At 46.7% G+C, this 27,425-nt stretch overlaps 1 protein-coding gene across 1 annotated transcript in view; it reads right to left on the bottom strand.

Moving 5' to 3' along the window:
• xylt1 (xylosyltransferase I) overlaps positions 1 to 27,425 on the bottom strand; it is a 120,515-nt gene continuing 93,090 nt past the window's right edge. The window contains exons 9-11 of the mRNA XM_054778101.1: positions 22,699 to 22,897; positions 8,760 to 9,093; positions 1 to 6,178 (exon numbers count right to left, since the gene is read on the bottom strand). Of these exons, the coding sequence (XP_054634076.1) occupies positions 5,856 to 6,178; positions 8,760 to 9,093; positions 22,699 to 22,897 (856 nt within the window). The 3' untranslated portion in view covers positions 1 to 5,855. The remainder of the gene's footprint in view (positions 6,179 to 8,759; positions 9,094 to 22,698; positions 22,898 to 27,425) is intronic.

Here is a 27,425-nt window from a genome sequence, read left to right as displayed (position 1 = left end):
CATTACACATTTTTGTGATGAGGACCTGATTAATATAGTTAACTACTTAACTGTGCACTTCTGCCACCTTGTGGCCATTTTTGTGGCTTAAAACTGCTCTAAAAGTGACACCCATTAGCTTGCAGTCGCACTCCCCTTTATTTTTTAATAATTACATATTTTTTGGACCTCTTGGCAGTCAGGGGACCTTGGACATGTCCTACACAGCACCCCTGGCACTCTTCACAAATAAATTGAAAAATGTATGTGATCGGTATCGGACGAAGATCGGTACAGGAACTGGCAGCATAAAACCCTGATGGGAGCAGGACTAGACATTGCTTCATATACCGTAAATCAACCTTTTCACTGGAGTTACGTTCCGGCAACACCAATTTGTGAAAAATTCTCTATTTTTGCACTGACCCCTCAGTATGATTAAAATCGATATTGTTATGGCAAACGTCGGAATAAATCCTCTGTCCGCCCCTGCTGTAGTTCTGACGATGTTTCATCCTAACTCTAAGAACATTTGTTGGATTTTTATCACTTTTATCAGTGCCTTTACCACAGAATCCATTTGAGCAGTTTCCCCACAGAATTTTATTTCAAAAAGCAGTCAGAGAAAAGTAAGACAAGCCAGTCACGGTCAACAAAACAAATCTCCCAGAGGGCACGCAAATAAAAGCAGATAAGAACAGAAGGCCTGATGATATGTACAACAACAGCAGACATCTTTTTGGTGTTGCGGTCTTGTGATATTCTTCACATCAGGTCAACAAATAAGACAAGATTGTGTTATAATGGGCAGAGAAGGTTCTAAAAGTCAGCTAAGGCACACAGAGCCTCCCCGGAAACAAGTCAGCAAAGCAAAAGAAGACACAAAATAATGGTGGCGGGGGGGTGGAGAAGTTCAGAGAGATTTGTGCAACAGTTGCTCGACAATACATTCAAGCAAGAACAACAACAATCTGGCATGAGATTTTCTCTGAGGCAAACAAGCCCCGAACACCGGAGCAGGTTTTGCACTTTGATCAATAAACGCCCTCTGTGCCCACACGTCCGACACCCCCGATAGATCAACAACATTTCACCACTTTTCTATGTACACGCACAGTATCTTTTACACAACACTGCCATACAAAATACCTATTTATGTACATTAGCTTCATTGTTGATGGTCTTTGTAAGAGAACAGGCCAGGCATGGCGTTACACCTCCTTTAACGCTCCTTTCGCCGTCGCTGCCAATGAATGCACATGCGTCATCGCGTGTAACGCACTGCTTGGAACGCCGGTTGGGAACAGTCTGCTGTCACGTCAGTGTTTCCCACGGGACTGTAATCTACGTGTGGCACAGTGGGGCTGAACCGGGGGTGTCCAAACTATTTCCACGGAGGGCCGCATACTGAAAAATGAAAAGATGCGGGGGGCGCTTTTACATAAACAAACAAAATATTTCATATAACGTATATATATATTTACACAAATAAAATATAGTTATTCATTAATCAGTGACAAAGCGTATTATTAATACTGTCAACTCTTTCTCCTTACATTACTTTTTGGCAGTTTTTGATTTTTGCAAATATTTCTTGTACATTTTTGACTTATTCAACTCATTTCTTTGTTTGGTTTGTTTCTTATATTACAACTTTTTATTACAACAGTATTTCAACATTACGCTTTTGTTCTGTTGACATCATGACTTTACTCACTTAATGTTTTGTCTTGACTCGCGTAAAAATACTGCATTTTTTTCCATTTTTGCTGTTGTTTTTTTTAAAAAAATGTTATTGTTTAATCGTATTTTTTAGAATGTGCCGAGGGCCAATAAAAAAAGCAGTCGCTTTCTGTAAATGGCCCCCGGGCCGCACTTTGGACACCCCTGGGCTAGATGATGTAATTGTCAAATTTGCATAATTGGCAATGATGCATGTGCATGTCAGTATTTCGGACGCTGTGAGAGTAAGCACATGAAAAGCAAAACAAATATTTTCAGAAATGGAAATGAACTTTCTTCTGTTGTGTCTTTAATGTCCCAAGCGAGATGGAGCCACCGGCGAGTGCTTTTAGATGGGGGTGGCGGGGTCGCACGGCAGGACCTGCTGCTTGTTGAGAAGAGCAATACGTGCTTTTAGGCCCGTCACGTGAATAGATAAATCTATTAAAAAGGTTAAAAAAAAAGATCAAAGATAAAAAAAAAGGTTGATAATTATGAGCCTTGATAAATTGCTCTGTGCATGAATGTGCGTGTTTTTCAGCTGCGCGTCGTTCTGTGCCACGCAGGCTGGATAAGAGGGCTCACTCTGCGTCTGAAGTCACATTTTTTTTTTGGTAATGTGAAAGACAACATCACAAATCCGAACTGGGCATAATACCCTGCAGTGTGAACGTCGCCAAAGTGCCCAATAAGACCAGAAAAACTTGCTAGATTTGTCGCGAGTCGGAGTCTGAATACTCGTTAAATATGGCGAAAAGTTGGCAATGAGCTCCTGCTACGTCTTCTTATTCTCTGTGTTAAGAAGCAGAGTTACGAAGCCGTCTATTGTCTGTCGGAGTTATAACGACAAGCGCCATTCATAGGGAGTCCCGTTATAACGTGCTAATGAGCGAGTGTGAACACCTCACGCCAAGTCTATTTATTTGTGGCGGCCCGCCACGAATACATGGGAAACACTGTGCGTTTACGCAACCAGAACCGGCCAGTGAAGAACAACAAATTGTCCCCTCCAGTGTTGGTGTGAGGGTGTGTGTGTTCCTGATAGATGATGGGCAGTGAAGGTCATCTTGACATGAACTGACCGCAATATCTCGTCACGAAAAAGTTCACACGTTGATGAGCTTGTCGGCGATTGTCTTGATGACAGCTAATGCAGTTTGAAACGCAGATACACTTCCAAAGACCCGATCTAAATATGCGTTTGAGGACACAGCATAATAACCACGTGAATTTGCACATCATTGTCACAGCATGAAGACCACGACCACTCTGAAACTCACAGGAAGCAGGAAACACTGAACAGCTTCTCCTCATTCTAATGTTTAAGGTCACCATTTCTGTTTTGCTGAGGTCACTGGGCAGCTGACCTGCGACCTCACATGTTAAGAGTTGCTTTTTGTTGGCAAAGCGACACAAGTAATGCATTTTCCAGACTATAAGTCGCACTTTTGTTCATCGTGTGTGCAGTACAGTGTGACATATATCGATAAATACGGTGGTGTGAAAAAGTGTTGCCCCCTTCCTGGTTTCTTCTTTTTTTGCATGTTTGTTACACTTAAATGTTTCAGATCATCAAACTAATTTAAATATTAGCAGTTTTATTTAAATATGCAGTTTTTAAATGAAACTTTTTATTATTAAAGGAGAAAAAACAATCCAAAGCTACATGGCCCTGTGTGAAAAAGTGATTGCCCCCCAAAACCTAAGAACTGGTTGGGCCCCCCTTAGCAGCAACAACTGCAATCAAGCGTTTGTGATAACTTGCAATGAGTCTCTTACAGCGCTGGGGAGGAATTTGTCCCACTCATCTTTGCAGAATTTTTGTCATTCAGCCACATTGGAGGCTTTTCCAGCATGAAGCGCCTTTTTAAGGTCATGCCACAGCATCTCAATAGGATTCAGGTCAGGACTTGGACTAGGCCACTCCAAAGTCTTCAGCCATTCAGAGGTGGACTTGCTGGTGTGTTTTGGATCATTGTCCTGCTGCAGAACCCAAGTTGGTTTCATCTTGAGGTCACCAACAGATGTTTGGACATTCTCCTTCAGCAGAATTCATACTTCCATTCATCACAGCAAGTCTTCCAGCTTCTGAAGCAGCAAAACAGCCCCAGACCATCACACTACCACCACCATATTTTACTGTTGCGATGATGCTCTTGTTCCGAAATGCTTTTACTACCAAAAGGTTCAACTTTTGCCTCGTCAGACCGCAGAGTATTTTCCCAAAGGTCTGGGAGATCATCAAGATGTTTTCTGACAAAATTGAGACGAGCACAGTGTCGCTTTTGCCCAGTGTCTTTCTTAACCTTAACTGAGGCAAGTGAGGCCTGCAGTTCTTTGAATTTGTTGTGGGGTCTTTTGTGACCTCTTGGATGAGTCGTAACTGCGCTCTTGGGGTCATTTTGGTTGGCCAGCCACTCCTGGGAAGGTTCACCACTGTTCCATGTTTTAGCCATTTGTGGATAATGGCTCTCATTGTGGTTTGCTGGAGTCCCAAAGCTTTAGAAATGGCTTTATAACCTTTTTCACACTGATAGATCTCAATTGATCTCACTTAAGTTATGTTTTAATGGGGGGGCAATCGCATTTCCACACAGGGCCATGTAGGTTTGGATTTTTTTTGTCACTTAATAATAAAAAGTTTCATTTACAAACTGCATTTTGTGTTCAGTTGTGTTGTCATTGACTAATAATTACATTTGTTTGATGATCTGAAACATTTAAGTGACAAACGTGCAAAAAAATAAGAAATCAGGAAGGGGGCAAACACTTTTTCACACCACTGCATAGAGCGTATATAAAATTGACTGACATGAGCCAAAAAGTGAACGATACCATCGACAGCCGCGAGAGGCTGCTCTTAGGTGCCATTTAGTGATGTGGAATGAGATCTGGAGCTCGGTGAACTTGCTTACCGGTAACTTGCTTGTTGGACTCGCTGGCTCGTTATGCTAATTTAGCCAATTTGTATGTGACTTATAGTCCAGAGGGACCTGCATGTGTTTTTCGTCTTCATAATGCATTTTGGACTGATGCGACTTATACTCCGGAGCAACTTATAGTCTGGAAAATACGGTAGCGCTATTCAGACGTAACAACACTGACTGACACGCAGGTGTGGACCGTAAAAAGGTACAGTATACGTTCAGGGGCGTTGGCCTTTGTAAATAAAGGCAGCTTTCTTTAAAAAAAAATACTTATCATGCTGCCAAGGCAGCGTCGCAGTTATTTAGTCACTGACTAAAAATATTAGTATTCATATAAACTTAAATAAATAGCGACTCATGGACCCTCAGTCACACAATTTGGAGACTTTTTGTAAAATACTGTACAAGGTAAAGTGTCACTGGCATGAGTGGAAGAAAGTTTCAAAAAGAAAAAGATGAGAACTTTTAAGGTCAGCTTGGAATAAGTGTGTTTCAAGTTTGAGGCAGGCTGGTCAGAAAAACAAGCCGGGCATTAAAGAAAACGACCTCTTCAATCCTAAAATGCTACTACAATTTCTCACGAATGAAGAACCCTCAGTTGTTTCCGTTAAATTCTGATGGTTTGGTTTGAGTCCGCAAGGCTTTTGTCTTTGAATTTGTCTCCGTGTGTGAATGCAGCCGCAAGAGTCTCTCATCAGGCACTCAAGTCAAACAAGTGCTGCTGTGACATATTTACTCGGTCTTTTAAAATAATTGGCTTCTTCGAGAGATAAGATGTTTCTTTATGAAAATTCTGAAAGGCAGGGAATTTTGCCTCTTCTTGGGAGTCGTATCAAAATAAACCTTCCTGTCAGAGACGGTGCTGTTTACGCCGACACAGACCTCGGGAGGCACATCAGTAAATTGGATACCAGGCGTCTTTTTTTGGGAGCGGTAAGTCATCATTAGCCACTTAAAAATTCATTGAGCAGCAACAGAAATGATCAAAAAATTGCAGGATTTGATCACAGTAAAACTCTTATGAGAAGAAAAATAAATACATTTAGTCCCCTACAAGGATCCTGGATCTTCCCAACACTGATCAGCTTTTTATGTTCCCTTCGTCTCCTGAGACAGAAGAAGAACATGTTCTCCCTCTCGCAACTGCAACAAAGCCCATAAATAAATTAGAAACTCAACAGTGAATTTTGTGCGCTTCGGCCTCCTGTCCAGCTGGAGGCCTCGCTGCTACCTGATGCGCCCGTCAGCACGCGCCGGTCCCATTTGGGATTTGGGGTCGGGGCTCAAGGAGCTCCAAGGGTTTTTGGGGCAGGCTTGCATGACGGGGCAGGCCGTGGGGCCAACGGCGCAGATGTCCGCCGCCTCCCACAGTTCGCCCACGAGGCTGTCGACCCAGCGCTCCAGCTCCGGGCCGGTCAGAGCCGCGTTCCTCTTGGCCTGTTCCACGTAGCCGAGGCTGATGGGGATGTTCAGCACGGGATTGAGGCCGTGGAAACTCTGCTCCATGTAGCTGTTCTTCGCTGGACCATTGTGGAGCTTCAGTGTGTCATCTGGTACAAAAGGGAAGGACACAGACGATAAGTTTGGGGGTTTTAAACAAAAAAAACGCACGAGTCGCACGCCGCACTCACAATCTAGCAGCTCCCAATGTAGGTTGAGCGGCAAGCACGTGGGTGTCACGAATAACTTGCTCCATAAGTACGGCTACCGCCAACAAATTTCCCCAAAATTGCGGAGCCCGTTCGTGTGGTAACACGTACGTCGGGATGTAACGCCCGCTTTATTTAAGAAAAACGTCCAGACGGGCCCTCATTCTTTTCTTCAGAAGCCAGACACAATTTCTCCTTAAATCACCTTCCCCACCCTGAGCTCCAGTCAAGCTGTAAATTCCTCACCGGTCCTCTAACTGGGGCGCTCGCCATCCCTTTTAAGCACGGCAGTGGAACACAAACACCCTCACAGCCGCATGCGAGTAGACATCAGCGCTTTTCATGTGCTGGCGACAAAAAATGCAGTCAGACATGGAGGTGCTCCGCCTGACAAGATGTCCACGCCACAATGGATGAAGGAGTCTGTGTAGTTGTGTGTCTGTGTGTGCGTGCTTGCCGCTGCCATTGCAGGTAGAGGGTCATGCTGTTAACTTTTACTGGCACTGTGTGTAAGAGGATGCCAGGCACGGCAGTAAATTACCAGCATGCGGATGCAAGAGCTTTTTAGCACAAACCGTAAAGCTTTTTTAAAACACACAGCGGCACCAACAGAAAAATCACAAAACAAAAAACAGACCTACAACCTCAGGGTTTCCGCGACATGTAATTGATTGTGTAGTGGCGCACCGCCACTACAAAATAAAAGCCGCCACACCTTAAAAATGAGCTGTTTTTTTTGGAAAACTTGCAAACAATTTTAACTAATATCTTGTATGAATGGTTATATAAAGTACATATATGGCTTATTATTTCCATTATATCCATCCATCCATTCTTTTTCTATGCCACTTATCCTCATTAGGGTCGGGGGTGGGGGTATGCTGGAGCCTATCCCAGCTGAGTTCGGGCGGGGTACACCCTGGACTGGTCGCCAGCCAATGGCAGGGCACATATAGACAAACCATCACGCTCACATTCATACCTATGGACGATTTAGAGTCGCCAATCAACATAACATGTTTTTGGAATGTGGGAGGAAACTGGAGTACCCACACACGCACAGGAAGAACATGCAAACTCCACACAGAGTCAAACTTGAAAATGATCTTTCAAAGGTACACTCATGAAAGATAAAAACGTGTGATTAATTGCCATTCATTACGAGTTAACTATGGACAACATGAGATTAATCGCCCCGTCACCCCGTCTATTGACAGCCGTAGCAAAAAGCCAAGATACTGGGGGATTAGCTCTCATTCAGTAACATGACAACACTTCATGTTCTGCTGTTTATAAACATGAGATAATGGTCAGTTCTGCAAATTAGATGATGATGTCGCTGCCCTCGCTACCTAACGCCACAGACGGATTGCAGTTCCAGCGAGAAACGCTGTAATTCAAACATTGCACACATTGCACGCATTATTAGCACAACATGAAGTGGGCGTCAATGTGATGACAGCCATGCCATGGCGTTGTACTTATAACGAGCCAATGTACCACGCTCATTATCAAAGGTGCTGTTTTAAGGTCTTTAACATTGAGCACTGCAGCGACATAAACAGAAGCTCTATTTTGTTGTGCCTCGTGATCCTTAGCTTAGCGTGATTATTTCATGCAGAAAGATAAGAAGCCCACACGGCATCTCTCTTGTGAGTCTCCGAGCGGCTGCTTAAACACCACAACAGCGCAGCTTCGCCTTTTATCCATACTGGCAAATTGACTTAATTGTGTCATTGTTTTTGTAGGCCCGCATGCTGTTGTCAAACAGTCATGTTTACTGTGCGCCGGACGAGATGCTCATTGGCTGATGAGGATTGACTTGATGACAACAACATGTCTCCTCAAGTCCAGAATATTTATTAGAAAGGGCATCATCATGCATTAGCGAGGCCTAACACCTTATTTGTCTTTCTGATGTGGTGTTGCATGAGCGATTAATGACAAACGGGTACCGTCCTAACCAACGTGTTTTCCACATCCTTCAAAAGAACTGCAAATATAATATAGAAGTAATAAAGAGGAACAGGTGGTGGGAATGGAAAATAAGCTGCAGCGATTCTGTGAGTACTGTGAGAGTAATCACAGGCAGGAGGTATACATGCAGTGGCCTGGCTCATGCACCATCATACACCACTTGCATGCTCTAATGAGATACAATATAAGAGAATCTGCATTTACAAAAGAAGGCTCAGTTTCGATTGACACTGTCAGAAAGGTATTACTTGAACAGTGATTGTTATTTTGCATGCAGTTTTCGGTGGTCATAGTCTTGCGTCATTTTTCTGCTATTGGCTTGCGGTCGCACGTGTAGAAGACAAAATGAAGAAGACAAAATGCTAGATGCCAGGTGCAGTGCCATTGCATCTTTCACCGTCTGGTATAAACCCCCTCAGTTAAATCCAAACCTGTTTATTGTTGTGAATCGTATGATAACAAGCTAAACTGGACTGTACCACTTGGTGGAAATGTGCTCTCTCACCTTGTCGTATAGGCTGGTGCTTATTATAAGCCAAAGGGGTAATAAGGAAGCGCATGTCGGCCACAGGGCTCCAGTGGTGCAGGATGCGGACACTCCAAACTCCAGGACGCAGAGGCTGGTTGAGTGGTGGTCTGTAGTGGGTGAACTCTGCGGTGGCGTCGATGAGAATGTCATAGGTGGCCGCGATGACGTTGGTGGGGTCAATCCACACAACTGTGACCGTAACGTTAGGCCCTTTCGACCACTTCTGCATGCCCACCGTCTCATCCATGGGGCCCATCAGGCCGCCAAAATTTCGGAACATCCGTTCTTTGGCGTCCCACTCTGTGCCGATCTGATAGAAAAGAATTGGAAAGAGGAGAGACAACTGTAAGAGATGAGGATGCATGAATTCCTGCTAGTGAACAGAAGGCTGCAACAGACTGCATCACCATTTCACCATACTATTAAGATAAGCAATACCCAGGCTGAATTATCATGGGAAATAATCTTCAGCATGCATTTTTCATCAAACAGCCCAAGCCTGCACACAGCCCGTATACAGAATGTTGTATACAGACGCTTTATTTTCCCGTCTTGGAGTTTGTTTGTCCACAGTTGCTGGTAGGAATGCACGTTAATTAACTCCCCCCACAATGCTGCTTCACACACAGCTGTTGAAAGTAGGGACGTCCTGATCCACATTTTTTGGATTTCGATATGATTTTTTTTTAGTCTTACCGATCCGGTCCGGTACTAATGCTTGTTTTTTTTTAATAATAAGCTTTTGCTCCAAACATGAATTTGTGGAATTTAATATGGTTGTGAAAATAGCTCTCCAAAGCACTAAAAATAATCCAACCAAAGTATTTCTGAATTTACTTTTTTATTACACTGCATGACCAACAATATTGTTTGGCCTTTGGAACAAACCTAAAAAGTCCATAAAAGTCCATCCAATAAAAGATAAAATTGGACGTGCTAAAAGCTTTGAGGGCAGGACTAATCATTTGACATGGTTACAGATCAATTTGTAGTGTGATTTAGAATACAGCGTTCCCTCGCTCTGTCGAGGTTCACCTTTCACGCATTCGCAGAATTTTTTTAGTGCTGCCTTTTTTTTTTATTACAGCATATGAACGCTGTTACAGGCCGAGCCTGGCCCTTTAAGAAGAAATGCATTGTGGGAACTTGAGTGTCTCTCTCTCTTCCCTCTCTCGTCTGTCTGCACCGCCCATTGTTTTCTACGTCCTGATTGGCCGTAGACCATTGTCAATCAATCTACTTCGTGCCGTCCGGCTGTGTCTCCTGTGTCATCGCTAGCTTGCTAGCCTGTAAATGAATCTTCAGTTCGTCTGCAGTAATATGTTTTTAACAAGGATACAGAAACGCTACAGTACAGCGGAACGGCGCCCTAGACAAAACGGCACGGTCACAGGAGGGAAATATGCGTGAGTGACTAGAATTTCTTGTGTTGCTCATTAAGGTTGATCATTAAAATTCAAACAAAGGATTGAACTTTTTTGAAAATGTTTAAACAAGAGAGAAATTTCAGCAAATGTTATTGCCTGTCTGAGAAAAGTGTATAAAGTGTATGGCGAGGGGTTTTACAGCCTTAAAACATAAAACGTCATGGACACTATTATTAGAGCACCTTTGTTTCTTCAGTTTATTTTTAGCTCATAAGAGTTTGATTTCACTTAACACCGTATATGACATTTTTTAACAAACTCTCTTCAGCGCAATAGTAATTTATTGACGGTCCCTAGTATAATAAAAACAGCGGTTAGAGCAGCGTTTCCTGCGCGAGCAGTGGCAGAGCCAGAAATGTTTCATTGGGGTGGCCAAGGTGAGACCATTCCTCACATAGGGGTGGCAATAAGTTGATACCTGGAATGTCTAGATGGCCATTGGGGGGCCACGGCCACCACGTGTGTGCGAGCTCCCCGCATGATGACACAGGGGGAACTACCTCTGTAGCTGCGGAGCCGAAAAGCCGACATCCAACGTGAAACTAACTTCACCAGGGTACACAGCCGACATGTCTGCATGATGGCGTTGCCTTCTTCTTCTTGCAGGTGGCGGGAGTCGAGTGGCAACCAGCTTTGAGCCGCGTTACCGCACCTACTGTGTTGGAGTGTGGCCCTGAGTTACCAACGTTATACGGCAACCGGATCGGCCCGATCTGGCGGAAGCCGATACTAACCAATCTTCGAAACACAGCGTATCGGCAGGCGATCCCGATCCTGGAGATCGGATCAGGAGATCCCGAGTTCAAAGCAATGAACGACAGAAACACCAAAACCAGAAATGGCAACACTGGAAAATGTGCAAATGTGGGAGCGATTATAGTTTGACAAAGGGATGACAGCCTTTGGAGAGAAAAAGGAAGGGCAATGTATCTTGCAATGACTGAGATTGACGACGTTCTCTGGATTGTTTAAATATTCCACTGGTGATTTATATGGAAAATATGACAAATACTCTAGTCGGAAACATGAGTTGGAACATTTTTCTGTATGCAAAATGAGATGCTAATGAGATCACTGTTGTTGGGGGGGGGGCATTGAAAGGCTGACAGGGAGGGAAGTAGCACACACACACACACACACACACACACACACACACACACGCACGCACACAGCGAGAAGGGTGTTGGTAGAAATGTGAGAAGGACGGCTGCTTTGAGGAGTGCTCATCCTTACAATAGTAGCTGATTAACACAGCCTCACCCCGATGGACGATCAATGTCTGCCTGGAATCGACTCTGTATAACATCCTTTGAGAGTTCAGAATACGATGTACATTGCAAATATAGACGGAATCACGTGTCTTCCGTACAAGACTGCTCACTTTCATCTCAATTATTAGACTGATCTCTGCCATTACTTGCCCCTTGGACCTTGATTCTCCTCCCTTTAAATTGCTAATCAGCTCTTGTGCGCCACCTCTGGAGCTCATTAGTCCATCCAAGGCTCGCTCACTGGTACGCTACATTCCCAATTGATCGGCAGAAAGACCATGAGAGAAATGAAGGCTGCACTGCTGTCACTGTGATCTACTGGGAACCAGTACGTTTACCACTTTATATTAAGGTGCTTGTAATAAGCCTTAATAAGTTGCAATTCAAGTTAATAAGATTCTTGTTATATTAATAGGATTAGGGTTAGATGTAATACATTATATCAATAATACATTCATCATGTATTATTGATTTATTACATATTACATCCTAATCCTAATGAGATGCTTTTCCCACAGCCTTTATAACTGTTAATAAGTGCACAATGTCTTCTTTTTTCATCCTAATAAAGCACTGTTCCCACTTCAGATGCACTATCCAGCATTGTTAACTATAAGTACATAAGTATAAGCAATAAATACATAATACCAGGATTTATGAGCCTTCATGAGGCATTATTATCCATTACCTGAGCACTATTGTCAATAAAAACACACAGTTATACTAATGTAGGGGGTCATATTTGAGCTGAACCACATATCTGTGGTGGCAGAGTAAAATGCAACGTTTTTGATGTCCCTGAGCATTTCGTAAATGCTGTTTGTGACATGTTGTACATGTGCGTTCTCCCAGGCAATTCCTACTGTCTGTCAAACATTTGAATATTTCCCCAAATGTTGCATTTCTTTTGCAATGTAGCGAGCGAAACTGACTGACTGTCAGGACGAAGGCTCCTTTCCACCTCGGTTGTAGGCGTGCATACAAGTTGGTCGTATTGCCCTGCTTCCTCGTCACTACTTTGGAACGAATGCAACATCTCGGTTCGTCTGCGCTCACCTTGTTCATTCTGATGAAAACCCGAATATTCCCGCACTGGGGATGGGGCATTCACCGTAGAAACTATCGCTTTTGTGCCGTCATCTATGTTAGCGCACGCTGGCTCACAAGGCTAATTTGCTGCTAGCCAAAGTAGCCCCGCCTCCACGTACAGGGACAAAGAGGGGAGGAGATGACAGGAGGGTTCACTCTCGATTCAAAGGTGTCAATAATCGATGATGACGGAACAAAAAAATGAACAAAAAGACAGAAAGCGCAAGTGCCGTGCGGATAGTTTATGGTGGTGCACGCTACCAAAACGCTACCAAACGCTACCAAAATGGCTGAGCGTAAACTCATCTGGAAGTACTTTGGCTTTCCGTCTGGATGCAACTGTTTACTAGAGTGGATGTGAATTCTTTTCAGCCCGCCAAAACATTAAAAAAAAAAATCCCATCCACGTTCCCGCGTGGGGAGGGCTTAAGTTTCCTCACATAATACGAGCCAAAGGTGACGAATTTTTGCTTTATGCCTTTTTTTTTTTTTTACCGTGCATCCTTTGGGTCAATGCTAAAAATGCCAGAGTAAATGCTAAGCGAGCCAGACCAGTACCAAACTCGTAGTGCGAACAAGTGAAGAAAAGTATTTCCTGTGATCAAATTGAAATGGTCAGTTCCATATCACTCCTCGTCATGCTTGGTCTGCTCAACCATGAACACTTGCGACAAAACTTTCACATTATAAGTCACTTCAGTTCTCTTGCCTGTAGATCAGGGTCACAGAACAATCTACTTTTCACCCAAGTGATGTAACTTTGGGACTGAATGTTGTCACGGTCTCTCAAACGCCTACCGGTGTCACTGTCTTTGTGAGACTACGAAGACACTGCATACACTGAGACTACATGTGCAGGTAGTAACGGAAGATGCCAGGGCCAATACACTCTTTCTTCAGAATGAAAGTGGGTCAAACAGGGATTAACTTGTGGCCCATTTCAGCTTGGGTCCATAGCTTAAGATGACCTCCACACACAACCTGTCCCTTGGTGCCTATAACCCAATAAGCTTGGGCTTAGGACATCCACTCATTTGCTCACCAAGTCAGAAGCTTATGACCTTGTTGCGCTTATAGCTATACTTAGAAGAAGACGCTTTTGCTCAACTAATTCTGATCTGTTAACTTCATCTGAAGCACTTTTACCAGTAGATCGTGCAACATCAGCAGATGACTGAACTGCTGTCGTCCGGGCATGTCACGATAACAAATGTTGCTGGTTGATAATGGTGCCACAAATTATCGTCGATATTCGATATTATCTGCAACATTTGTTTTTTTTTTTGTTTTTTTTTATATGTTTTTGCAATGTAGCCAGCGACATTGTGAGCGCGCACCATTTTGCACCGTTTTGTTTATATTTGCCGACCAAACGCCTCAGTAAGCGTTGACTGTCGGGACAAAGGCTCCCCTGCCCAAGCACCTCTGTCGGTAGTTTATTTTCCCAGTTGAGAAAACAATCCGTGTCGGTCGTCGGTGTTCATGCACTCACCGTGTTCATTCTGTTTAAAACCGACGTATTCCCACACTGTGGCTGTGGCATTCGCCTTAAAACAGAGAAATAGGAGTGTTCTAAAGCTTAAGACAGGTAGTGTAGTCGCTAGTAGACCCGCCTCCGCAAAGAGAGAGACAGATGCAGAGTGAACCTGTTTGGCACAGAGAGACGAGCAGACACGCAAAAACACGCATGCATGCACATGTCAATTTGTCGAGGTCGTCATAATTATCGACCTGTTTTTTTTTTTTTTTTAATCGTTCGATTAATTCATCTATTGTTTTTCGTCTGACTGAAGTGCGGGAGTTCCTAATTAACTATGCAGCTGTGTGTACATCATGAACATCTTCTTCCCACTAAGAGCATGTCATCATTCATTCACTGTATCTAGAACCAGAGCCCATAGTCCGATCCTGCCTTCTGTTCTAGAAAACAATAAGGCTCCGATGTCAAACCCAAAGTCTATTCCATTTCTTTTCCATGACCCCGCAAACCTTTCCTCTTTGTCACTGGCTTTCTGCCACCCACAGTCTGACGTCTCCATTAATTAAGGCAAGCCAATTTGATCAGGCAGTAGCGTGGACAAGACCAGTCGGCGTCTGGCCCTGCTTAAAACCTCAGGGCACGAATGCTGCCCAGGGCCCCATTCACAGCCTTATTAGTTGCGCTGCTTTGTGGATGTAATCAAACACGGGAGTTCTCTGTGGCGTCAGAGGACTCCCCTGGGGCACGACTGAAGCACGGAGGACAGGATGGATGGATGCTGGTTACCGATGATACATTGTGGAGGGAGCGATAGAATAGTGAGTGCAATAAAAGACACGCCAAGTAAAGGTCAAATGTATGGGCCTTTCCTCAGGCTTGGCTGCAAGGTACAAGGATGCCAAAATTCCTTGCTGGCTATTACGTTAGTCATCACTTGATTCAAATGCCAGTACATGTGCTCTTTTCATATTTTTTATTACTGTGGTGTCCACATTGTGGGTATTTTATAGCCACTGTTGTGTGTCTACCTACAGAATGTGAGTGTAACATATCCTTAATGCTGCAGTTGAACACTTTAGGTTACTCCACTTCCATTATGGGCAATTTATTATTAAAATCTCTCCTTACAAATGCAATGACGGCCAAGCAAAACACTGCACATATCTTTGTGTCACGTGGATGAAAGTGAAGTGCAACTTGTGTCAGCAGCGTCTTACACATCACGCGACGACCAACAGTGTATCATTTAAAACACGTAAGGTTGTTACGCCGACTTCATTTGATATCCCGACTGTGGATTTTAATGCAAGACATTAGACTGCTAACTGAGAGTTTTGGCACGTTGTTGTTGTCCAAGCCATGTTCTTCCTATTTTATGTGCACTTTTCTGATGTGTGACATGCCCCCTTGCACTTGAAGACATCCCTGGTAATATGCCCACTTGCCGACAGCGACCGTAAACTTCGGCTTTGTTCACCTTGCGTTCTGTGTCAGTGAATACATTAAGGTACTGCTGTTGCACACATGCCGTGTTTATTTTTTTTGCCTGTTTCTTTGAGGTGGAAAAAGTCACAAATGAGATCTGTTTATTTGTATGGATCGCCATTAGCTGTGCTCTAAAAAAACCCCAACTACATTTGACGCTTAGCCGACTATGGACAACATCAAACGAGTCAGATTAGGCTATGAAAATCCTTAGTCGCAGACAGCCCTAGTATCAGTTGAAACTAAGCATTATTATCTATGTATCGATGTAAAAGCAGAATTGTTTTTTTTTTTTTTTTTCCCCCTGTCCTGTCCAGCCTTTAAAGCAGATAGAATTGTATACCTAAATGCCGTCAAGTGCTCAACAGATTTACTCTGCCAGAGAGAAGTGTGATATACACTTCCCCTGTCATACAAAATTTATTCGACCTTGATGCTTGTTATAAAGCAAATTTGGAGCGCCCGGACCGGAGCAGGAGGGGACAGAGAAGAAGAGAAAAGGAAACGGGGGGGGGGGGACAAAAACAAAAAAAAGAGAGACAAGAGACAAGGACAACAGCAGCAACAACAACAATTGTGACAGAACAACAGAAACATACAGAACGACATCAGCAAATAAATGTCCGTGACAACTATAAAGACGAACAAGGATAAAGGACAAATCAATATCAACAACCGCAATGACAAAGCTGTCAATGACAATCAGACATAATAGCAGTCATGAAATGATGAACTATGACAGTGATCACAATGACAATACTGCATTGAAACAGTCGCACACAATAGCAGTCATGAAATGATGAATTATGATAGTGATCACCATGATAATACCGCATTGAAACAGTCACACATAACTGTAGTAATGAAATGATTATCCATGATAGTGAATAGAATCAAAGTTACTGTAATGCACATCATTGTAAAAAAAAAATATACATATACACACATACATACATACATACACATACATACATATATATATACATATATATATATATATATATATATATACACATATATACCGCACATACACACATATATATATATATAGTCATACTGCTGAAATCACCGTCGCTGTAATAAAACCAACAACATAATAACACCCTGGATAACTCAGTGAGTAATGTGGGGAAGTACGTATGTACTGTGAGTGTGCACATGTACAGGTATCTCTGTATGTAAGGAAGACTTCATATATATATATAAAGGTGCAGGAATGTGTGGGCGTGTGATTGTCACTGAGAGTGCATGAAAGGAAAGGGGCCGCCTTCCACCTCCCAGAGAGCCCCGCCCCAAATAGCAAGGCCGGGCCCCGGCCGCCAGAAGGCCACCAGGCCCATAGGGGCAGGCAGCACAAAGATCAGCGCCCCAAGAGCCAGCCCAGAGAGCCCCCCCCCCGGGAAGACCAGTAAGGGGCCGAAGAGAGGCAATCCCAGCCAAGGACAGGGCGCCAGCGGGCCGGAGGACTGCCAACCCCCGAGACCAGCGAGAGATCACACCCCACAAAGGCAGACGGGTACCGGGGGCCACAAACCGGCAGGCCCAGAGACGCCTCCACAGCCGGAAAGAAGCCCGCCCGCGCCGGAAGCGCCAATTCCCCCCCACCGCCACCCCCACCCCCAGGGAGCGGAGCCCGGCCCGCCCCGGGCCAACCCCCGCCCGACCCCCGACACAGGGCCGCCCCGCCAAGGGATGCAGGAGGCACACCCTCCACCCACCCGGCGGAGGCACGGGCGGCAGAGATGTATTGCCCAGCACCTGACCCCACGGAGCAAACCCCTGTATGCCCCCCCCCCCCCCCCCCCCAAATAAATAACTAAAATAAATAAATAAATAAAAATACACACACGCACGCACATACACACTCCTACGCACCCACACACACGCACATAAACACTCCTACGCACAAACACACCCCTATGCGCACGCTCATACACACTCTTACTTACTCAAGCGCGCACACACACACACACACACACACACACACACACACACACACAGTGGTCGACTGCCCGACACCCGGAAGCCCCACCCTATCCCCCGTTGGTAACCCAAGGAGCAGCGGAGCCGGGGACCCCGGGGTCCCAGACATACGATTCAGAACCCAGGGGCGGAGAGCGCAGACCGCCGGGGAGCAGGAAGACACCCGGCCACACCCCCCCAGCGGTAGGACGCCGCCAGCGAGGCAGACAGGGGAGTCAGCGAGGAGGAGAGCGGGAAACCGAGCAGGCAGGCGGGAAAACGGGCGAGCAGCCAGGCGAACCACCACACAGCGCCAACCGAGACCCGCGGGCAGGCAAACCTCGAAGAGAGAGCGGGAGCACCACACCCCAAGCCGCAGGGAGGCCAAGCACCAGAGCCGAGAAGGCGAGACCAGCAGCCGACCAGCCGACGGCCCCCACAAACCACCAGAAGCCAGACCAGCCACATGCCACCAGAGCCGACAGCGCACCACCCGCGCACCGGAGCCCCACCCCCGACAAGCCCACAGACAGACCGGGGGAGGCGAGGACACAGACAGCGGCCCGGCAGCGCACAAAGCGCAACGGCGACAGACGCCCAAGCGCCCGGCAGAGCACGACCCCCCCCAGCGAGCCCGGCCCCAGGGCACCCGCCCCTCCACCCCCACCCCGCCACCCAGGCCCACAGTACCCGCAAGCATGACCAAGCCCCAACCCACCAGCTGGCCCGGCGCCCCAGCAGCCGCCACAGCGCAGCAACCACCGGCCGCCGCGACAGCACACGGGCCACCCGAAGCACCAGCACCGCCCCCCGGAGACCGCCGAACCCGCCCCAAGAGCGCAGAGGCGCCCGCGGCACGTGTCAGTCCAGGGGGGGCACCGCAAGCCGCCCCCCCCGGCGCAAGCCCCGGCATCAACAGGCCCCAGAGGGCCACCCCAGGGAAGGGCAGGCGAACCAGACAAGGGCACCCCACAGGCCAGGCCGCCCCGGGCGAGCCACCGCGACGGCCAGGCCCCCGGCCACACCGCCGACCCTGGCGGGCAGACGCCGAGGTGCACGAGGCACCCCAATCCAGCCCGCCCCACCCGTGTATGTGATAAGGTGTGATAGTGTCTATGATGCAATTAAAAAATAAATAAATAAATAAAATAAAATAAAAGAGGATGGTGTATCTGTGTGCATGTATATGGAGTGTATGTGGATGATAGCTAATGATGCAATTAAAATCGGGGGACAGCTGCCGCTCGGAGGGCCCCTCACCTGGCCAGCCCCCCCAAACCCTAAGTGTCTACTCTGCGATTAAAATTGGGGGGCAACAGGTCAGTGGCACAGCAGGAGCAAAGGAGCCCCGCAAGGCAGCTCCCCTCCCCAATCACGCCCGACCGTAGGCCACCCCCCAATGTCCTATATATATGTGAGGTGGTGCAGTGGCACAGGAAGGACGGGGGCCCCACACCCCAACGCCGCCCAAACCGAGCAGGGGGGGGACCAAGGACACATGACCGACCGGCCGCCCACCACAGCCCAGGCTCGGGCGTGCCGCAGGACACACCACAGGCCCTACCCGGCCCGCCAGGATGCCCAGTCCGGCCCACCCAACCCCCCAGAGGCGATACCCCCAGCACCCCCCAACACCGGAGCCCCACCGGAGGTAGCGTTCACAGCGCCACCCCCAAACCGCCAAACACCACGGACAAGCCACACGCCCCCAAGGCAGATCCGACCGCCACCAGGACAGCGGGAGCCGCGCCCACGCGCCCCCCGTATACCACCACGGCCGGCAAGGGAGCAACACCACGACGACCACAAGAGCACCGGACCCCACATAGAGCGGAGCACGGCCGCACCCACGAAGCACGCAGGCCAGAGGCGCCAGGGAGGGACAGAGAAGCAAGCACCGCACGACCGGGCCCGCGAGAGGAGCGGCCCCCCGCCCGGCGCCCAAGCAGATGCCCCCGCCCGCCCCGCCCCCCGCCACGCCACAGACCGGCCACCGCCCCACCCCCCGCCCATCCACCAACACGCCAAGGGGGAAACCCCGGAGGGAGGGAGACAACCGCCGGCCCGGAAGCAAGGACCAGCCCGACACCAGCAGGCAGCAGGGACCGCCCGCCAGCCCCCCGCCAGCCCGACTCCCAAGCCCCCGGCCAAAGCCACCCCCCGACCGCCCCACCCCGGAGCATGCATCCTCCCGCCGATCCCGGGATGCACCACGCAGATGGACACCACGCCGCCCGCCCCCACGCGCAACCCGCCCACGGCCCCCACACGCCCCACCCACCGAGCCACAGCGGCCCCGTCCCTGAGGGGAGAAAGCAAGGGATCCCCCCCACCCCAGCACCACGCACCCCCCACCCCGAGCCCAAACCGCACATCCGCGACCCCCACCTCCGCGCCCCCCGTCACCCGGGGGACAGCCACAGGCGCCGGAGGATAACAGGCAGCTCCCACCTATCACACATACACCACACACATAAATCAGTGAAATAAAATAAAATAAAATAAAATAATAAAAAAAAATAAAATAAAATAAAAATAAATAAATAAAAAGGGGCAACCCAAACCACCCTCCCACCCAGGGGAGATGGCTCCGCGGGGGCAGCTGGGCTCAGGCACCCGCGCCCCCACCAGGGGGAGAGGCCGGCCCCCACACCCCACACCGGACGGCCCCACGCGGCAGCCGAGCAGGAGGGCCCAGGGCAGTCCCCGCCCCACCCCCAGAGGCAAAGGAGGCGAGGGAGAGCCAGCGCCACCAGCCGCACACGGGCCCCCCCAGCAGCAGTAGGCGCCCGGCACCCGCAGGATGCAGCACCCCATCCACCCACCACCCCGGAGGCCAACCAACGCCGCCCCCTGGGCGACCCCCCCGACCCCGCCCCCGCCCCATCACCCAACCCGGACCCCTCCCCACCCCCACCCACCAGCCCCCCCAGGCAGGTGGGTGAAAAGCCACCAAAAGCAGAATTGTTAATGAAGTAGTGTGTGAGTGAGTTTGTTGCTTTGTCGAATTCATCTACACTACGCTCTGACTGCTGATTGGATGAGCAATCAGAGCAATCAGTGTGTTCATTGAGACACAAAAAAGACGTCCTGAGAGTGTGCTACCTCCGCGCTAAGCTATCCATCAGCATGAATACGTCCCTAAAAAGAAAAATAGCTTCATTCTGAATGGACGAATACCTTTGCATTCTCTGCCAATGACGCAGGCTTACCCACCTGCGTGCTTGATATGTGGCGAGAAATTAGCTAACACTTTGAAAGCCATTTTCAAAACAAGCACTCAGATTTTTCTCAAACATACCCAACTGCAGATGGGCATGACAGAGCGATTTCGGAACGACTACGGACCTTCGAGAAGTGGATGAACGCTCCAAACTCAACTACACTTGCTAGTGTTGCGGCTGCACATGAGATCGTAAGGAGGGAGAAGGCGTTCACAGATGGAGAATACATGAAAGAATTGTTCATAAAAATATCAGAGTGATGTAAAGGATAATGAGCAGACAGCACTGATATACAGACACAGTATATGAACTGATGGGCTTTTTATGTTAAAGTTGGCTTGTTTTAATTTTACACAAATACAGGAACGACTCAATATAGCCTGAAAAGTGCAGTGTAGAAATTATTTGAAAGTAGGCCAACTTGTGCACTCTGCACTTCTGTTAGGCCTCGGTCACAGCCCACCGTGTGTGTTTTTATTCCGTCCGTTTAAAAAAAATACATTATATATAGAAAAAAATTATGCATGAAAAATCGGACAAACTATCGCTCACAAAAAAAGATGCGCCGAGGTGCATCGATAATAAACCGCTGAATCATAATCGCATCGAATCGTGAGGTGGCCAGCCATTCCCACCCTTACACACCACGAACGGATCCCCAAATTTTGCCCACATTTTTGCACACACTTGCAAGTACGGCGGGTTGGGACCGCCGCTTTAGTTGAACAGTTTAAGAAAACATTAAAACTTTCAAAATGTTTATAAGCTGTGTCATGTTTTGTGGCGCCAGTCTTATTTTTCTTCACTGGAAAAGAAGGCAAAATGGTTCTTTTGATGCTAAAGGTTGCCGACCCCTGGTAAAAGGTGATACTTCTCAATGTCATGTAAAACTTGAAGTGATACACACATTTTAAATGTATAAGCTCCCAATACTCCTGCTATACACCGTGCTGTAAAAAGAACAATTAAAGACAGAAGAGTTTAAAAAAATGACATGTCAGTCTTACTTTACTGTATAACAAAAGCAGACGGAGGAAGGGAACACATTGTTAAACTAAGCATGTGGTTTATCTCCCAAGTCCAGCATATAGCTTTTGTGCAAGGGTCATATCTCTTCCGACTACTGCAATGCCACGCTGTCTTACTTAAGGTCTTTCTGCTCTCGTTTTGTTTGACAGACTGACAAGCAGACTGACTGACAGTCACTGCACGCTCCGTGAGGCTGAGCATTCAGATAAAAGCCACCGCTCACATCACTTAGCTGTCACTCACGGTTTCATGCGCCCGCCACACAAGCGGGGGGGGCTTAGGGAGCAGGAACTGCATGGCGACTGGGTGTCTGAACTCCCTTTGCGCTCCCTTTGAGATGTCTGCAAAAGGTCAAACTGAGTCAGGCGAGTGTCCAGGTAGACACAAGCAAGGCCCGCAGGCGCAAACAAGACCGAACCAATCCATTCATACATTTTGATGGCATTTCAAATGCGACCCCTGCTGCGAGCTAAGTGACGAACCGAAGCAAAATGTCAGTTTACATTCACTCAGCTAATTTAGTGCAGGCTACAATGGCACTGCGGCTGTCACCGTTGAGCCATGGCTGCTCGGTCCTTCATTGAGAGAAACAATCATGTTCTACTGTGAAGGTGAGGGGACATTCAATATGGGATCAACAAATACACAGCATGCAGAACTATCCCTATGAACTTGAATGAATCAAACAATTTACATCTCGCATAGCCATTACACGCGTCATTTTGATCTCAAGGTAACTGACTTCCAGGGATGGCAAAGTCATCATAGCGATGACTATAAGGCGTTGGTATTCCACTTCCAAGTACTGTGCGTTTCTGTTTGGTGCTTCGCCTTTTAATGGAGCACTGATATTGGCAAAGGCTGAGTGATTTTGTGACTCAAGTCCACTCTCAAAAATGACTAAGCAAAAAACCAAAACAAAATGTAAGGCACACAAGACGCACTCACCTCTGCAAACTGCAACCTGCTGAATGTGCTTTTGGGAGGAGTGGTCGACTTGAAGTTCTTCTTGGGTGCCACCCATGTTTCCATGGTCTCCAGCTTGCTGGTAGCTAGATTGGTAGCGTGGTGCCTGACAAGGTAGCCCTGGAACTGGTCTGACTGGAAGTAGAGATGCACAGACACAGGGTGGCCCATGGGGAAATACCTGTCAGGGTGTTGAGACAAGTGGTTAGCAACTAACTGGTGTGCTGTTTTCATCTGGTCTGCAAGAGCATAACTTCAGGACATGTTGATGTCAGTGGCGATTGCTCTAAGACTGCGAGGGAAGCTCAGCTTCCCCTAAAATGTCCAAAAAAACCTGATGAAATATGTACTGCTGGGTGTACATTTCATTGACTAAATATGCGCTAGAATACCTTCATCTTTTGTTCAGAATCAGCTACTTATCACAAGTAACTGATTGCATTCATCCCTGCAGCGCCACAGCACTTTTGCTGAGCGTCTACTGACTTCGATGGGGAAGCGTAGAGTGGGTTGTTCTACTGAGCGAAACTGGACGGTCATTGGATAAATGCTGGGCTTTGTCTCGCCCATCAGACGCTCAGCGTCTCTGGGAGTTTATGGGGCAGTGGGCTGACCCGGACGCTCGGTTTCTGCATGATGATTGGATGATCTGTCTGAGGCAGACTCTCTTTTTGATTGACAGTGAAATGGACGAATCAACGATCTTGAAGTATAAACCACCGGATTTTCAATCCATTGTTCTGAACTCATCAGAAGACTTCAACGATCCCCAGTGACTCTCTCTTTGGTAAAAACGACTAGCGTTGTGTTTGGCCACTCTCTTCTGTCACTCTGCAGTTTCTTTCCCCAACGAGCAGCGGCAGCTGCGGAGCTTCTCCCCCCGTCACGATCACTCACACTCCCAGCCGGCCACACAGTAGCCTCGTGCAAGCTGCACATCATGGCGGATACTAGAATTTACATATAAATAAATAAACACGTTTACGATGTAGGCCGGAAACAAATGAGGTTCCCCTCGTTGAATGACCAGCAGCCGCCACTGGTTGATGTATACGGGTGATTCTCCTGAAAGGGGTACCAGAGAGGGTGCCGTCACTTCCAGGAGCATGATGCACACACTACAGTGATTTACAACTCGACTCAAATAAAAAATATCCTGCAAACCCATTGAATAAACAGGGAAAACTGTTAAATATTTTCTATGTGTCTGTTGTGTATAAAACACGATCTGATGTCGATTTCAGCCCGTTTGCGCATCGCTATTTTGTGACATGCAAAAGTGTGTCATAAAGATGATGAAATAAATAATACAAAACAGTGCAGCTTAAAGTATAACACCTACACATATAACACCAGTATAACAAGGATAACACCTCATTGTGCACCAAATGCATTTTGCTGCTTTCCAAAACATGTACTTTGACCAAAACCCTGACAAAACGTGTACGTGTAGCGAATGTAACCAGTGTAGTTCTCACACACACACACACACACACACACACCCACACACACACACACACACACACACACACATAATGTAATTAAATTGAATTGAGGAAGACTACATGCAAATGAGCTGACCTCTGCCTTGATGCTTACCATGAACTTAACAGTATTTGCGTGTAACGGCAACGGTAACGAAAGTGACAATGTTTCAAAATCCGAAGTATCGCATAGTGTCCATCATACCCGAGCTACATTCAAGATTTGTACTGATCTATTTTTCGTGATCAATAATACTCAGTGTTACTCAATGCTACTCTCGTACTAACTAACCATGCTTTGAAGAACGCTGTGCTGAGAGTTTGAAGCGGGGTCCATCCAGTAGCTCTGTGTTACATTCAAGATAGGGCGCCATTTTGCAGCACGTTCGTGACAATTTAAGGTAAGTTTAAAGCATTTATAGTGATATAGATGATATAGCAATATATTAATGTGATTCTTTATTTTACTATGCAAATAAGTTCGAAAATAACTTTCAATTTTGCTTGCTATGACACGCTTTTCGGAGATTGACCCAAAAATGTCGACTTAAAACTCATTTATTTACTCACACAAAGTGCAAATCAAGCATTTATCCCAAAAAATTACAATTGTTGCAGATGAGATTTCAGTGAAGTGTGCCCTGCTGTCATTAAATATACCAACGGGTTTTCTTCATAAACTCAAACTGAACACGTGATACCTTATTTCAATATGCAAACTGGTTAGAAAATCCATCCATCCATCCATCTTCTATGCCGCTTATCCTCATTAGGGTTGCGGGCATACTGGAGCCTATCCCAGCTGACTTCGGGCAAGAGGCGGGGTACACTCTGGACTGGTGGCCAGCCAATGGCAGGGCACATATAGACAAACAACCATTCACACTCACATTCATACCTATGGACAATTTAGAGTCTCCAATTAACCTAACATGCATGTTTTTGGAATGTGGGAGGAAACCGGAGTACCTGGAGAAAACCCACGCACGCACGGGGAGAACAATGCAAACTCCACACAAAGATGCCAAACGGGGATTCGAACCCAAATCTTCCTGATCTGCTGACTGTGTGGCCAACATGATAAACCTTGTTTAGAAAATAAATTTAATTTTTGCTTGCTATGTCACACTTTTGGTACCCCTTTCAGGAAATGACCGATATGCGAACACCTTGCCAACAGTCAATGAGCTCTGTGACTGTGTGACATGGCCCACATTAATGCTGTGACCTTTACTGAAGAGCCACTGATCAAAGATTTGTGTCACCCATGCTAATGGTCGCCTTTATTTATGTTGGTGTACAAAAACGTGATGGACAACAGCATTTTGATCAGTGCTTCTGCCAGAGCTGCAGCCAACAATGCTATTAAAAGTCATTATTAATTTAGTAGGACAGTAACATTAGGAGTCATCCAGTACTGTATTACTGCATATACAGCGGACCCCCGCATATTTGCAATTCAGCATGTATGATTTTTAATCAAAACATGTTTTTATTAGTGGGAAAACCCGTAATTTATCTTCATAAGTAGGCGGTTTATTGAAAGAAAATCCATCCCTTCTCGATATATTGGTCGGGTTTGAATTGCACAGAAAGCAGTCAGAGGCAAACTCCAACTTGTTTGAGGAGGCGTTCTTTATATGCAGTGAAAGTGGTTGATATTAACAACACGACTCCCACAACACAAACCAACAGTAGCTTATCCATCCAAATGCCAAAAAACTCAGAGTCTATTGTTTGCATTTTTTTTTTTAATAAAAGCATTTTAAGTCATTTTTCCATTTTTAGTGAGCATGTTTTTACATTTTTCCTAATTGATGCCACATTTTAGATGAATATAAGCTTAGCAAGATCGGTTTCATTTAAGGTGGCCGCAAAGGCTCAAAATGGGGATGAAGTTATGTCGAAAGTTAATTGCTATAATTCCAGACGGATATTTAAAAAATGTTTCACTTAATGACAACTTTAACACCATCAAACTATTATATACATGTAGGTATATTATATAGGTATATTATATAGGTATATTATCATTATTTGATGAGGGTGTTGTGTGCAATGAGGTGCAATGCTCTACACCCTTGCAAGGGTACTGGAGGGTACTTGGGAGTTTGCTCAACCGGTCTACATGTGCTTTGTGGTCTTGGAAAAGGCACTGGCTGTGTCCCTCGCGGTGTCCTGTGGGGGGTGCTCCGGGAGTACGGGATTGGTGACGCGCTACTACGTGCCGTTCGGTCGCTGTGCAACCAGAACAGGAGCCTGGTTCGCATTGCCAGCAGTAAGTCCAGCCTGTTCCCGGCGAACGTTGGTCTGCGCCAAGGCTGCCCTTTGTCAACGACTGAAAGAACGAGGTCGCGGATACGCAGAAATGAGTTTTCTCCGTAGGGTGGCCGGACTCACCCTAAGAGACAGGGTGAGGAGCTCGGTCATTCGGGAGGGGCTCAGAGTAGAGCCGCTGCTCCTTCACATGGAGAGGAGCCAGTTGAGGTGGCTCGGGCATCTGGTCCGGATGCCTCCCTGGTGAGGTGTTCCGGGCATGCCCAGCCATTCTGGGCTTGCCTACTAAGACTGCTTGCCCCGCCACCCGGACCCGGAGAAGCGGAAGAAAATGGATAGATGGATGGATGGATGATGTTGTGTGTTATTTCAAAGCACAACAAAAGAAAAACGGAAAACGGCATACACAACTTTTCGTCCCCATTTTGTGCGTATGCAAGCTTTATAGATGAGGCCCCAGGTCTTTTGGAGTTTTTACATCGTGATCCTATCTGTAATGAACTGTTTTGTAACACTTAAGGCTGTTGAAGCGTCACTTAAAACATGACCTGCACAAGTTAGCAGAGAGTCTATGACGATGACCTTGACCCCAGAGCAGATGCTTTCCTTTTCCATTATTTCCGATGGGAACAATTGCTTTGAAGTATGAACAAGCAACTGTGTGATCTTCAAAGTCAGTAAATAAATTCTTGTGTGAATCATCAGTGACTTCAACATGCGGTGTGGCTCAGATGACATATGACAGCTGAGACCACTGAGGTCTGTGAGCTACAGAACATTACAGAATAGTCATTGACATTAGTCATAGTGGGCACACACAGACACACACACACACACACACACACACACACACACACACACACACACACACACATTTGAACTGGGTCACAAAGTCAGCTGAGGCTGGAAGGAGGTCTTGCCCTTCTGATTGGTCTCTTCTTTGTTAGT

The sequence above is a fragment of the Dunckerocampus dactyliophorus genome, chromosome 6 (assembly GCF_027744805.1).
Source record: "Dunckerocampus dactyliophorus isolate RoL2022-P2 chromosome 6, RoL_Ddac_1.1, whole genome shotgun sequence".
Taxonomy (NCBI): Eukaryota; Metazoa; Chordata; class Actinopteri; order Syngnathiformes; family Syngnathidae; genus Dunckerocampus; species Dunckerocampus dactyliophorus.
Note: the sequence above shows the minus strand (reverse complement) of the source record. Positions and strands in the feature narration are given on the sequence as shown.